Genomic DNA, 15,503 nt, shown 5'->3' with positions numbered 1-15,503 from the left:
CAGGCAGTGGATAAAACATTGGAAATTTTGATCCATATCAAAAAGAATCTACTCATTGAACTTTTTCCTAAGACTTCCTTCCTCTTTGGAGCTAAAAGAAGCCACCCAAACACACAAGCTGTCAATGGAAAGCCCAGGATGTCCTCTATTTAGTAGATCAGGCCTTAACAGGGTAGTTCAAATAGGACATAAATGGATATTCTGTTTCTCAGGAGGACATTGACATGATTGCATCACACAGTTGCTACACATTTGTTGGTTGCACATCCATTATGTAAAACCCAAAGGTGCTCTGTTGGAGCGATCTGCCGACTGTGGAGGTCATCTAATTCACTGTCATGTTTAATAAAGCTGTTTGAGATTATTTGAGCTTTTTGACTCAGACTCACAGGTAGATGCAGTAAACAAAAAACTGGCTGATGACCAAAGTACAAAAAAAGAACTAAAGGGAAAAAAGAAACTGAAACCTAAACTGAGAACTAATACTAGGCAAGGGAGTGCTGGAGCTGGAAAATAAGAGGGGAAAATGAACTGACACTCTGAAAAAGACCAAGGAGAAGACAATAACTATATATACTTAAAAGGGTGATTACAGCAGTGAAGATAACAAATAGAACAGAATAGAGAATAACAGACCAGAGAAAGGAAGCAAAATTTAAGATAATGAAAAAGGAACACAACCTCCAAAATAAAACAGGAAGTGACAGAACTAAATAGGGAAACCGCAGACATGTGAATGGACTTTGCGGTGGATGAAACGCTGGGAAAAGAGCTAAACTCTAAACCAACTGAGAACTAGGAGCAAACCTAAAAACACTAAAGAACACATGAAGTGAATATAAACCTTTAACAAACCAGGGATCACAATGGATAAATAAAAAAATAAAATAAAATAAATAATAACAAAAATATATTTAAAAATAATAAATAATTAAATAAATAAAACCTTTGGCCAAAATATATACACTGGATAAACTGACCCAGGACTGTCACAGTTAAGTCTATTTGCCCATGTGTGTTATGTTTCCCACCTATTTTCCCTTAGCCTCATTACCTGCTGTGTATTTATTGTCTAAGCCTCCCTGTTCTTTGTCATGTTCTACCTCAAAGCTGTGTTTTCTCTGATCCTTCCTGGATTGTTAGTTCCTGGCTCCTGCTTTTGTATTGTTTTTGTATAGTAATTCCTGCAATACAGTAATTCATGACAGAAATTTAGGTGAACAATTGGTAATCTTAAGTAACTAAAACATATGAATGCAAAAAACACCCCAATAAACACCCGTTTTCACACCTTGGCTCGTGTGATTAGGTAGAGGATCATCAGGGGGTCCTTTATCCCTCTTTGGGAGGATACTCCCACTGGGTTTAAATCTGGGTCTCTCCACCATTTGACCCTTTAGAACTGAAGAAGTTTCTTGGATGAGAGGTGGAACGTCTTCAAGCAACTTAAAGAAGTCCAGTTGCTTTTCTTTCCAAATCAGGAAGTGTACGAATGCTTTTTTCATTGCACTGTATATGTCTGTCCAGCAGAGGGACTCTTTACGCTTTTGCTTTACTGATGTAGTGCAGCAGTCTTGAGAAGAAGACATGAGCACAGACGGGCTGATTTGCAGTTTTTAATGATGTAATTGCAGCAACATGCTTGGGTACAAATCAGCCAGTAAACCCCATCTTTTTGTCACTGTAAGTGTATTCTGGTCAAGAAGTCAGGCTGCTGGTAAATAAATGGAGTTTGATAAGCTATTTTATATAATAAGAGTCAGTTACTACTAGTATCTTTTACATATTTTCCTCTTTTTCCTTCTTTTTCCTTCACTCTTCCATCTTTTTTAAATGAGTTTAGTTGCTTTATTCTGATTCTGATTCTGATTTATGCGTCATAAAGAAAAGCACTTTTGGTCTGAGTCTCATAGAAATCAGGTGTCAAAGACTATTATTCAGTTAATAAAATGGAGATAGGCAAAGGTCAACCCTCTGACATCTAAGTCAACATCAGCGATGACCTTAACTGTAGCTCTAAATCCTAACCCCAACCTTCATGATTTATGGAAAATATATATATATTCTTTCTTCATTTCTTTCTTTGTCCACTGATTGAGAACTGGTTAAGAAAATGGATGGACGGATTATCATGTAAATGTCCCACTCAAAGTTAAACTGCAAACTCACATAGAATCAACTCCTTTGTAGCTCCAGGGATATCAATACAATATACCTCAAACTGAGCTGTAGGTGGCAGGGGAATCATTCTTGTTGATTAGAATCAGTGAATGTTTTTCTTCCATAGATTAGAAGCAAAATTCAGCACCTATTATTTATTACTTACGTTATATACCAAATGCAATACTATTCACTTAAAAGAGAATAGTCCAGAGAGTGCGCTTCATTATTATTATTATTATTATTATTATTATTATTATTATTATTATTATTATTATTTGTATAACTGTGTCATGTTGTAATGAAACTGCAGTTCCAGAAAATATGCTCTACTTTTACTTTCAAGTATTATTATATTGTCTATTTATAACTGTTTCATGCCTTACTGTTTCATGGGCTATGAGCTCATGTGGTCTGGAGCTTTGGCAGAGCTTGTGTGAGCCAACAGTGTAAATTTTACACCTGATACACCTTAATGACACTATTATTAAATCTCCTGCTAGTGAGGAGACTTTCCTTTTGGGTCTTCAAGACAAGTAGTGTAATGCTGTCCTGCTATCATGTCGGAGGGCGAGCAGCAGCTGCTCCATCTTCTTCTGGACCACTGAGTGTTTGGCTCAAAGTACTCACAGATACATTTCATATAGCACTCTATATAGATACACTTTCTTTTTTTTTTTTTAGGTTTGCTGGTTAGCTTCTACATTTTTATTTCAAGGAGTATTTAGTGACATCCTCTTGCCATGAAGACATTATAGTTTTGTTTTTCATGGAGTGGAAAAGGACTCAATGCACATATTTCAGGGTTAAGCAGAAATGAGTTGTAATACAACATCAGTAGAGGTGTTGTAACTGATGCAAAAAAAATTCTCTGTCTCAATTCTGATCATAAGTTAAAAGGAACAGAAAATCAGATTTAACCATACTCGCTCAAAGGGTCAAATTTTGGTAATTGTTAGACTGAGTTAAGTTTCCTTTAAATACCAAATGCATGGCAGATGTAAGAAGGGTGATGATGATGATGATGATGATGATCTGAAGCTGTTAAGAATGTACAGTCCAGAAAAAAGGTATGAGCATCTGGACACAGATGCTAAACTGCTGTCAGACCCTAAATAAATTATCCTCTGTTGTTACAGATGCTGTTTCAGCTGCTATACCTTGAGAAGTTGACATATTAGTTACATTTCCACATGGAGTTTTTTTTTTTTTTTCGTGAGAATATTGTGCAGACACAAGAAAAGGACAGCTGGCCTTCAGCGTAAAAAGTATTTTATCAAGATTTCAAAACCGGATGCTGATAAGAGCCCCATACTGCATCACTGAAAAGGAATAGAAACATTCTCATTTTAAATGTTGTGCAAACTTCCTGTAGATCTAGTTCTTTATAAGGGGTGACATATCATCCATTAACTGTTTCATTAATCTTTAGTGAATTCATCCACAAAAAAAGAGCTTTGCTAAATTACTAAATAACATATTTGTAGAACTCCAGATACATCAGATATTTTTCTATAAACCTGAAGAACTTTAAAAATCACTAATCATGAACATAAAGTATTTTTTTATGTTTTTTGCAAATAAAAACAAAAACAAAATAAACACCCAAGGCATAGGGACAATAAGTTAGAAAGTGAATATTTTGCTTTTATTTACTGAATTATATTATATGCTACTGATTATGGAAACAGGTTGGTTGTCCTCAGAATATTTCATGACTTGATACTCACCAAACCAAAGGTTGCAACAGAAAGATAATGGTGTTAAATAGCAAAACAGCCAGCTGTTAGCCGTGTTACACTGTGGCCCTCTCACAAGAATATATATGTTCTAATATTACATGTCTTTTGCTTTTAGAAAAATAATGCTGCATTCTTGATGCAATATGTTGCAGTCCAAATTTTGAATTTTGCATGAGGGCATTGCAAACCCTCATGCTCCCAACCATCATAGAATGCTCTCTCATGTTTTAACTTTTACAAACTTCCTGTGGATTTGCATGTTTATCAGCAGCGACATACACCCCACACGAGTCTCAGCTAAGCTGTCAGAGTTGGATCAAACATTCTTCTGCAGAGGATTCATTAACAGCCAACAAGACAGTTCACAAGGTATTTACTTCATCTTTCACCAAGCATGAAAGATTTCCCAGGAATATTGCTCTAAATATGTATATGTGCATAAAAAAAACAGGAAATTCATTTTCTTACACTGTCACATGATGTAAAAACGCTAATTTAGTGTTATTTCACAGGACTTGTGGTAGTTTTCAAGAACAGGGGTGATGTGCAAAGCTGTATCTAAACTACAGAGGGATAAAGTTGTTGCCATACCATGAGGATATGTGAAAGAGTTGCTGAAGTCAGGTTAAGAAAGAAGGCGATGTTTGATAAGCAGCATTATGGCTTCATGCTAAGAAAGAGCACTGCAGATGTAATGTTTGTCTTGGGAATGTAGATGCAAAGTATAAAGAAGGTCAGAATTCATACAGGAGCAGCAGAGAAGTATGTGATGGTGGTGCTGGACATGTATGAGAACAGCGAGACAGTAGGAGTGGCAGATGGATCCAAGGTGAGGGTGGGATTACATCAGGGATCGGCTCTGAGCCCCTTCTTGTTTGCAACATTAGGTTGACAGATGAGGTCAACAAGGCGTCTTTGTGGACTATGATGACATTGTGTTCTTTAGTGAGAGGACTGAGCAGGTGGAAGAGAACCTGAAGAGGTGACGGTATTGACAGAGTAGCAGGGAAATCTAGAGAAATTTTGTTAGTGTGGCTTCTGAGTGACATGGGATTCAGATGGGGTGGCAAAAACAATACCATTTTGAGTACATAAATTAGAAATGAGTCCTTCAGAGGAACACCTCAGGTGAACATTAGAGGCAAGACTGTGATGGTTTTGACATGTGCAGAGGGATAATGGATATATATTGGACAAAGGAAGTGTAAGATGGGGGATAAACAATATATATGCTTGTTTTTTCCTGAATACTTTTGTCACGTTTACTGTCTAAGGACAGTGCTAGCAAGCACTCTCTGTTTATGACCAAAAATGTAAAAAAACAAGACAAAAACAGCCCTTTGTGTTGGAGGGAAAATGTACCACGTCAACCAATCAAAAATGATATGGCAAAATGACATTTGGTTGTTTAGGAAGAGGGGGAAGTTTTAGGAGTGAGAGAGAGAGAGCAGAAAAAGAGAGAGCGAGTTTTGAGATGTGAGAGATTTGTGACGTTTAGCGTGTTTGGAGTGTGTAGCCAGTGTGTAATCAGTGTGTTGTCTTGTGTAGTGTTGTGGATAGTTTTGTGTTGTATGTCCGAACAATGAGGTGACTGCTGTCTCCAGATAGAAACCAGCAGTGATACACCTCCTGCTGTCAGACCTGCAGGTATCAGGCTGTGATGTTCTCCTTTATAGTGGACAGAAATATTTGGAGTGGCACAAATAATTTGTGTGGCATCTTATTGAATGCAGAACAGCTGATTGTTATGTAAATAGTTTGAAATGGTTATTTACAGTAAAAAATATAACTTTTCCTACTCTGATTTTATGCTTTTTGTCTCAATTTAGATCAATTGTGTTAATACAGTATGTCAAAATGAAAACATAACTGTAAATTCAGACACATGAGGTTGTGCTGAAAAGGATGATACCAAACAAGGTAAAGTAAATAGTTTTTAAAGGTGAAATGTAGAGGAAACATGAAAATTAGTTAAAAATGGCAAATAAAACCCGGAACCCAACTTTTTTTTTTTTTAAAGTAACGCGATAGTTACTTTTCAAGTAATTAATTTCTTTTAGAATCTTGTAACTCAGTTACTAACTCAGTTACTTTTTTGAAGAAGTAACTAGTAACTATAATTAATTTCTTTTTCAAAGTAACTTGCCCAACACTGCTGCTATGTGGGATAGTGTCACACGAAGGCAAATGATCCACTCTGGTGACCCTTAAAGGGTGCAGCAGAGAAAAGAAGAAAAACGAAATCACACTTTACAACTTTACTTACAACACTTGATTACAGAAAAGGTGTGCTTTTTTGAGGATTTCAAATGTAGAGATAATGTCCTTTCATGTTTGTCTAATTGTCTGGGAGCTATGCTGACATACTGCCTTAGACTGAATGTCACCATAGCTTCAGTTTCAGTTTCCTATTAACTTTGACTGGGAGCTGAACTTTTTACTTATTGTTTTTCTTTGCAGGTCTAAAGTCAGTGAGGGAGATGACCACTAACTCTTTCAATCCAATCAATACAACTGCTGCACCTAATGGAAATGGCTCAAAGAATAGTGACAGTAATGGTGGGCTTAACATCATGTCTCTCATAATTTATTCCCTGGCTTTTGTCCTCGGTGTGCTCGGGAATGGAGTGGTTATCTGGGTGACCGGGTTCAAGATGAAGAAAACTGTTAACATAGTTTGGTACCTCAACCTTGCTGTGGCTGACTTCATCTTCACTGCGTTTTTGCCCCTGAGTGTGACTTACACAGCTTTGGATTTCCACTGGCCTTTTGGCAAGTTCATGTGCAAGCTGAACACCACTATCAGCTTTCTGAACATGTTTGCCAGTGTCTACATTCTGGTGGTGATCAGTGTGGACAGATGTGTGTCTGTGGTGTGGCCTGTCTGGGCTCAGAACCACCGAAATGTACGCAGAGCATCCTATGTGAGTCTGTGTGTTTGGGTGGTGGCTTTGATTCTCAGTGCTCCATACTTCATCTTCAGGGACACTGAACAAGACTCTAACAAAATGATTTGCTTTGACAACTATGCTCTTTCTGATGACTATGAAACACCATCGGTGAAAAAGTTAAGGGAATTTCGTCATCAGGCCATGACTATCACACGCGTCCTCCTAGGATTTGCTGTGCCTTTCACTTTCATTGTCTTGTGTTATGCTGTTATAATCCATCGTCTCAGAAGAAACCGCACACTGGCCAATCAGTCAAGTCGCACCTTTAAGATCATCGCTGCCATTATCATCACTTTCTTTCTGTGCTGGGCTCCCTTTCACATCATGGGTCTAATTGAGATGGCATATCACATGCCAGAATATTCAAGTGAGATGTTAGATGATATCATCACAATTGGGTTCCCGATAGCCACCAGCCTAGCCTTTCTCAACAGCTGCTTGAATCCACTGCTGTATGTGTTCATGGGCCAAGATTTTAAAGATAAAGTCCGCAAATCCATCCTGATTGTGCTGGAGAGTGCCTTCCAGGAAGAGGAGACACGCAATTACACTTACACAAAGTCAGTGGACACCAGTCAGAACCAAGAGAGTTCAGATTTGAATACTGAGGTATAAGAAACGAAATAATTAAGCTGTAAAGCATATGTGAAATTGCTTATGGGCTTTTTACTACCTTAAGTATGATTCAGATATGTGACTGATGCAGTTGTACTATGCAGACTTGCTGTTGGTTTCTTTGATTCACAGCTGTGCATTCAGGCTGCTTGTTTTTGAATTTCAAAGGAGTTGTAAAATTCCTTTTTCACTATATGTCATCATTATTATATTCTTACGCTCATCTGCTTTGTATAATATTTTTCTAGAATTTTAACATAAAGAACTCTTTGTAAAAGCTTCTATGTCTATGTAAAGAATATAATACATATGTACTTTTTCACTTCTTCTCAGCTATGGTGCCATCAATAAAAGTTGACAATGATGATCATTCTTTCATACCATCATTTAAATTTTGAGAGTATATTTGGACTTAACTGTTTCTCCACTTATACATGTTATAATCACCACATGTGGGCTCAAGATATATATAGTCAGTCATATATCCACAAACACAACAAGCTGAAAGTCAGTGATATATGTATATACATATATAAATATATATATATACATACATACATACATATATATATATATATATATATTCATATATATATATATATATACATATATATATATATATATATATATATATATTATATATATATAATATATATATATATATATATATATATATATATATATATATATACATATATATATATATATATATATAATATATATATATATATATATATAATATCCTATATACTAAAGAAACTTATCTACTCTCTATATTATATATATATTCTATATATATATATATATATATATATATATAAAAGATATATAGATATAGATATAGATATATATAGCTATATATATATATTGTATTGCATTGTATTGTATTGTATTGCATTGTATATCTATAAATAAATCCTCATATGTGTATCAATTAATCCAACATCTAATAAGAAGTGTGCTGATAGTGTTAGTGCAGCTGTCCCTTTAATAGTTCTGATACCTGGTGACATCACATGAAGCAGGAAGTAGTAAGGTTTAGTGAAGTTTGCACATGGCCAAGGAGACTGCCATGAATCCACATGCATCTGCCCTCAATCCTTCGTCTTTTGGAGCATCGTCTGTATGTATATTGTTTATTTGATACTTATCTGTAGTTCTGTGGTTGTATTTTGTGACATGAGGGAAGTTTAATGTGTAACTTTGATACGTTGTTGAAGCCACATGTTTAGAGCACGGCTAATGCTTATTCTTGCAGCTAAAGTGCTACGCTACGTTGATTTAGATTATTGTAGACTTGTAGGTACAGTGTATATGTAAGATTTAAAGAATATGCTGTAATTGTAATTGTGTTATGTTTGTTTCAGTTTCACACTTTCTACATCATTAAACCTGTGGACAAAGAGTAATGGTCTTCAGAGTCTTGATGGAAGAAAAGTGTTGAACCTTGCTGCCAGTTCCTCTTCTGTGCAGTGTGAAGAGGGAAAGACAGTACAGTGAAAAGACGTTGAGTTACAGACAAGGTAACACAGTGCATGTGACAACAGCTACTGCTATCACGCTACATAGCCTCTACTTGCCTACACTATGGATTCAAAGCCATCGTCAGTGAAGACACGGTCTTATGCTTCTATGTCAACCACACGTTCTCATGAATCGGCTACCAGCACTGCAGCTGCAAGAGCTAGGGCTAATGCTGAAGCAGCAAAGGCACGTTTAGCGTTTGCAGAGCAAGAAATGAAGTTAAAAATGGAAAAGGTTCGTCTGGAAGCTTCTATAGAAATGCTGACCACAGCAAAGGAAACTGCTGCAGCTGTAGCAAAGGCAGAAGCTTTAGAAGCAGCGGTAGGCGTTAGTGAAGGAAAACACAGTTGTAAACTTCCTCTCATTGCAACATCAGTCGACTCTGTTGAGCGTACAAAAGAGTATGTGGAGAAACAAGCCAAAGTATCAAAAGACATCCAGATGGCATCACAGGAGGATTTACTCTTGCAGGACGAGACACAGCAGCCGCTTCCTGAGGAACCTTTGCATGCCACGTCTCAATTCGCTGAGTGATGGTCCCCCCGACGCTGCTATTACTGTCTTTGATACTCCACTGCATCCTCCACGTAAACAAAATAGCCTTAATCCCTTTGTCACATCAGATGTGAATCGCAACTCAGCTCAACAGACAGAGCACCACTACTACGGCGTACTCAAAGGAAATGATTATGAAGATTTTCTAAGGCCTTCATGCAGTGTAACTGCACATCAGCCACCCTGGAAGACCAACAGCGCCATGGAAGCTCTTCCCCATCACCCATATGGTAACTCTCAGCGGCCTAGTTACTCCACTGATCCACATGTGACAGACTTTGTCAGATTTCTAGCACGACGTGAGCTCGTTACAAGTGGTCTACTACAATTTAACGATAGACCGGAAAACTACAGGGCCTGGCGACATTCATTCCAGAATGCGGTGAAAGACTTGAATCTAACAAGAGATGAAGAAATGGATCTTCTTGTCAAATGGCTGGGAAGTGAATCAGCTGAGCATGCAAAGCGTATTAGGTCCATCCACATAAATCAACCAGCTAAAGGGCTGAGCATGATCTGGAACCGACTAGATGCTTCTTACGGTTCATCTGAAGCTATTGAGAAAGCTTTGTTCCAAAAACTGGATAGTTTCCCCAAAATTGGCAATAAAGACCACTCCAAGCTCCGGGACCTCAGTGATTTACTGATGGAACTAGATGCCGCCAAGGCCGAGGGAGATCTGCCTTGATACCCCCAGAGGTGTAAATGCAATAGCCCAAAAATTACCATATGGTATACAAGAAAAATGGCTTTCTCATGGATCCAGTTACAAACAATCACATTGTGTAACATTCCCCCCATTCTCAGTGTTCGTTTCCTTCATCTACCAGCAAGCACAGATGAGGAATGATCCAAGTTTCAACTTTGTTTCTCAAACCGAGATGGTTAAAATGGAAAAACCTCCTTGGAAAAACAGTAGACAAAGGGAGATTTTAGTCAACAAAACGTAAGTGTCACCTGCTGCTCGCTCAGACAACAGAAACAAAAAGAACGTGGAGGATCCAGATAGGAGATGTCCTATACATAAGAAACATCACACATTACAAAAGTGTCGTGCCTTTCGAGAGAAACACTTCGAAGAAAGAATGAACTTTCTCAGGGAGAATGGCATCTGTTTTAAGTGTTGCAACTCCTCAACGCACACCGCGAGGGAATGCCAAAGTATCATTAAGTGCACTGAATGCAACAGTGATAGACACCCATCTGCTCTACATCCAGGTCAGGCACCGTGGATAAAGAGCATAAGCATGCCTTTGGAGCATGGCGGGGAGCCAGAACCCACACAAACTTCAGAAGTTACTGCTCAGTGTATCGAGATCTGTGGAGAGGACCGCACTGTTAAGAACTGCTCCAAGATCTGCCTGGCCAGAGTCTATCCTAAAGGAGAACGTGAAAAGGCCATAAAGGCCTACGTTATTATAGATGAGCAGAGTAATAGATCTTTGGCTCACTCAGATTTCTTTGAGAAGTTTGACTTGCAATGCCCTACTGCATCTTACACACTGAAGACATGCTCTGGTGTGACTGAGAACATGGGGAGGATAGCTTCAGGCTTCTGTATAGAGTCAATGGATTGTAAAACAGTTCAGCTACTACCAGGCCTGTTGGAGTGTAGTGAGATACCAGACAACAGAGCAGAGATTCCATCACCAAGTGCTGCTCTCCTCATGATCATCTAAAACCAGTTGCTCACCTTATTCCAGAGTTTGAACCTGATGTTCCCATTATGCTCTTACTTGGACGTGACGTCATTAGACTTCATAAGGTTCACAAATACATCAATGGCCCCCCTGATGCCCCCTATGCTCAGAAACTTGAGTTGGGATGGGTGATTGTGGGCAATGTCTGTTTGGGACGTGTTCATAAGCCACGCAGTGTGAACACGTACTTCACCAATGCTCTTGAACAGTCTCGTCCTACTATTTTTGAACCATGTCCGAGTGTTCTCCAGGTTAAAGAGAGATACGGTCCCGAACATTCAAAGTGTGCCTATGATGTAGAAGATGGTGGGCTAGGCTGCACAGTGTTCCAGTTTACCCGAGAGGATAATAAACCAGCACCATTGTTTGAAGATCTTGCCTTCATGGCAATAATGAAACGAGAGCTCAAGAAGGATGCCAGTAACAGCTGGGTAGCTCCTTTGCCATTTAGGCAGCCAAGACAACACCTCCCTGATAACAGACAGCAAGCTCTTAACCGCTTCAGCTCCCTCAAACGCAACTTAGCAAGGAAACCTGAGATGTCCCAACATTTCTTCTCATTCATGGGGAAAATATTCGAAAATGGTCATGCTGAAGTTGCTCCTCCTCTCACTCCAAACCAGGAACGATGGTATTTACCCATTTTTGGAGTGTACCACCCAAAGAAGCCTGGCAACATCCGTGTTGTTTTTGACTCAAGTGCACAGCATGAGGGAGTGTCTCTGAATGATGTTCTCTTGAAAGGACCTGACCTCAACAACCTACTTCTGGGAGTTCTGATGAGGTTTCGCAAGGATGCCATTGCAGTAACTGCAGACATCAAGCAGATGTTTCATTCCTTTCTTGTGAGAGAAGAAGATCGTAACTTCCTACGGTTCTTCTGGTTCAGAGACAACAGTCCTACACAGGATGTCATTGAGTACCGCATGACTGTACATGTGTTCGGTAATAGTCCTAGTCCAGCGGTTGCCATTTACTGCCTCAGGCAGTCCACGATGGATGGAGGACCACATCATGACCCCGAGGTGAAACAGTTTGTTTGCCATGACTTTTATGTCGATGATGCACTTAAATCTTTTTCAAGTGTAAAAAGTGCTGTCTGTCTGTTGAAGAAAACTCAGGATGTTCTGGCAAACTCCAACCTGAGGCTCCACAAAATCGCCTCTAACAGCAAAGAGGTCATGGAGGCTTTCCCACCTGAAGATCGCACAAATGACTTGAAGGATTTGGATCTGAGCTCAGATATTCTACCTGTACAGCGCAGCTTGGGACTAAATTGGAACTTGGAGTCCAACATGTTTGTTTTTAAAGTCAACAAAGAAGAGAAGCCTTTCACACACCGAGGCATCCTATTAGTGGTAAATAGCGTGTATGACCCCTTGGGATTTGTGGCTCCTGTGACCATTCAAGGGAAGCACATTCTAAGAGAGAACTGTTTGTCTTTTCTGATGCGTCAACAATGGCTATTGCAGCAGTTGCCTATCTCAGGGTGGTGGACGAAGCAGGGAATACTCATACTGGCTTTGTTATGGGTAAGGCGAAGCTGGCACCCAGACCTGAACACACAATCCCCAGACTTGAGCTTTGTGCTGCTGTACTGGCCGTGGAGTTAGCAGATTTCATATCATCAGAGCTTGACATGCACATCGATGCTATCACCTTCTACACTGATAGCAAAGTAGTGCTCGGATACATAAATAATGAGACAAGACGCTTTTATGTGTATGTCAGCAATCGTATTGTCCGCATCAGAAGGTCCTCTCATCCTAAGCAGTGGAAGTACGTGTCTACAGGGGAAAATCCAGCAGACTGTGCGACAAGGTCTGTACCGGGTGCCTTTCTCTCAGATACCTCTTGGCTCACTGGACCTCCTTTTCTGACTGAGCCCATGCAAGATTCTCTAGAACCAGACTCCTTTGAGCTTGTGGATGCAAACATGGACGCTGAGATCCACCCGCAAATCTCTACTTTGCAAACACAGGCTTCTTGCACACTACTTGGGTCTCACCGTTTCTCCAAATTTTCTTCCTGGCAAGCTTTGAAACGTGCCATTGCTAATCTCCTTCACATTGTGAACAGCTTTCACACACGTAAGGTCAAAGGGACCATGCAATGCAAGGGGTGGCATTTCTGTCAGAAAGCAGGTACACCTGATCAACTCAGTTTATCAGAGCACGTTATTATTCAAACTGTGCAGGAAGAGGCATATGCTGAAGAGTTGACCTGTCTCAAAAAGAATAAGGTGATCCCTCAAGGGAGTCCTCTTAGGACCCTGGATCCCTTCATTGACGCACACAACGTCCTCAGAGTTGGTGGTCGGATAAGACATGGAGAGGTTCCTCATGAAGAAAAGAACCCTAAGATCATTCCTTGTAAGTACCATATTGCAACATTGCTGGCCAGACATTTCCATGAACAAACCCTGCACCAGGGACGCCACTTCACAGAGGGTGCCATCCGTGCAGCAGGCTACTGGATAATAGGTATGAAGAGATTGGTGAGCACTGTCATCCACCATTGTGTCACATGTCGAAAGCTCCGCGGCCTCCCTGAACAACAAAAGATGGCTGACCTGCCATCAGATCGCCTCTCTATGGAACCTCCATTTACCTACGTTGGACTGGACGTGTTTGGCCCATGGAGTGTTGTTGCACGGCGTACAAGAGGTGGTCTCGCCCATAGTAAGAGATGGGCAGTTATATTCACTTGCATGGCCATTAGAGCAGTCCACAAAGAGGTCATAGAATCTCTGGACACCTCATGCTTCATCAATGCCCTCAGGAGGTTTCTAGCTATTCGAGGTCCTGTGAAACAAATAGGTTCGGACAGAGGCACAAACTTCGTGGGTGCGTCAGCTGAACTAAAGATTCCATCCAATATTGATTCCACGTCTGTTGAGAAGTACCTAGCTGGAAAAGGTTGTGCATGGGTCTTTAACCCTCCACATGCGTCTCACATGGGTGGCGCATGGGAGAGGATGATACGAATAGCCATAAGAATCCTCAATTCAATGTTCCTGCATCTTGAGACATCAAACTTGACGCATGAGGTCCTTACTACGCTGATGGCAGAAGTGGTGGCAATTATCAATGCCAGGCCTCTCATACCAGTATCTACTGATCCAAGTGACCCAGTTCTACTAACCCCAGCCACTCTCTTAACTCAGAAGATGGGCACTCCATCAGCTCCACCTGAAGACTCCAATGTCAAAGATATGTGTAAACAACAATGGCGTCAGGTGCAGCATCTGGCCCAGACTTTCTGGAGCAAATGGAGACGACAGTATCTTTCTTCACTGCAGCCAAGAAGAAAGTGGCAGGACAGTCAACCCAATCTGGAGCCTGGGAGCATTGTACTTCTCAGAGATCAGCAGCTCAAGAGAAATGAATGGCCTCTTGGAGTAATCACCCAAGTCTTCCCTAGCCAGGACAATAAGGTCCGCACAGCGGAGGTGAAGGTATCCAGGCAAGATGGGACAAAAGTATTTTTGAGACCTGTGTCGGAGCTCATTCTTCTGTTACATCCAGACAAAGACTGAACTGTTACTCTATATCTATATACATATATAACCATGTATAACTGTTCTGTATTGTATGTTAGTTGTGGCATTCTATCATGCCAGGCGGGGAGTGTGCTGATAGTGTTAGTGCAGCTGTCCCTTTAATAGTTCTGATACCTGGTGACATCACATGAAGCAGGAAGTAGTAAGGTTTAGTGAAGTTTGCACATGGCCAAGGAGACTGCCATGAATCCACATGCATCTGCCCTCAATCCTTCGTCTTTTGGAGCATCGTCTGTATGTATATTGTTTATTTGATACTTATCTGTAGTTCTGTGGTTGTATTTTGTGACATGAGGGAAGTTTAATGTGTAACTTTGATACGTTGTTGAAGCCACATGTTTAGAGCACGGCTAATGCTTATTCTTGCAGCTAAAGTGCTACGCTACGTTGATTTAGATTATTGTAGACTTGTAGGTACAGTGTATATGTAAGATTTAAAGAATATACTGTAATTGTAATTGTGTTATGTTTGTTTCAGTTTCACACTTTCTACATCATTAAACCTGTGGACAAAGAGTAATGGTCTTCAGAGTCTTGATGGAAGAAAAGTGTTGAACCTTGCTGCCGGTTCCTCTTCTGTGCAGTGTGAAGAGGGAAAGACAGTACAAGAAGCATCTGATGACAGCAGCTTATCACTATCAAAAAACAAGTAACAGAAAAGACTGATTATTATAACATCAACCAGTAGAGGGGA

General features: G+C 40.0%; 2 protein-coding genes across 2 annotated transcripts; both read left to right on the top strand.

Annotated features, from left to right (window-relative positions):
• Positions 1 to 3,507: 3,507 nt before the first annotated feature.
• Positions 3,508 to 7,917, top strand: LOC102304046 (chemokine-like receptor 1). The gene is made up of 2 exons (XM_005924329.2): positions 3,508 to 4,271; positions 6,363 to 7,917. Exons 1-2 carry the CDS (start codon positions 4,115 to 4,117, stop codon positions 7,466 to 7,468), a joined length of 1,263 nt encoding a protein of 420 aa, XP_005924391.2. The 5' UTR covers positions 3,508 to 4,114; the 3' UTR covers positions 7,469 to 7,917.
• A 4,784-nt stretch (positions 7,918 to 12,701) lies between these two features.
• Positions 12,702 to 15,486, top strand: LOC106633231. Its single transcript, XM_042221903.1, has 2 exons — positions 12,702 to 15,043; positions 15,288 to 15,486. Exon 1 carries the CDS (start codon positions 12,707 to 12,709, stop codon positions 14,783 to 14,785), a length of 2,079 nt encoding a protein of 692 aa, XP_042077837.1. The 5' UTR covers positions 12,702 to 12,706; the 3' UTR covers positions 14,786 to 15,043; positions 15,288 to 15,486.
• The last annotated feature ends 17 nt before the right edge of the window (positions 15,487 to 15,503 follow it).

This window comes from Haplochromis burtoni, unplaced genomic scaffold (genome assembly GCF_018398535.1).
Source record: "Haplochromis burtoni strain Fernald_Lab_line unplaced genomic scaffold, NCSU_Asbu1 Contig_76, whole genome shotgun sequence".
Classification (NCBI taxonomy): Eukaryota; Metazoa; Chordata; class Actinopteri; order Cichliformes; family Cichlidae; genus Haplochromis; species Haplochromis burtoni.
This window is presented reverse-complemented; position numbering and strand designations above follow the sequence as displayed.

What these genes read in the sequence shown, in the direction of transcription:
- LOC102304046 (XM_005924329.2), top strand. Translation starts at nt 4,115, where the DNA reads ATGCTCTCTCATGTTTTAACTTTTACAAACTTCCTGTGGATTTGCATG. An exon ending in CCAACAAGACAGTTCACAAG is followed by an intron (nt 4,272 to 6,362) that starts GTATTTACTTCA and finishes TTTTCTTTGCAG; the next exon opens with GTCTAAAGTCAGTGAGGGAG.
- LOC106633231 (XM_042221903.1), top strand. Translation starts at nt 12,707, where the DNA reads ATGGCTATTGCAGCAGTTGCCTATCTCAGGGTGGTGGACGAAGCAGGG.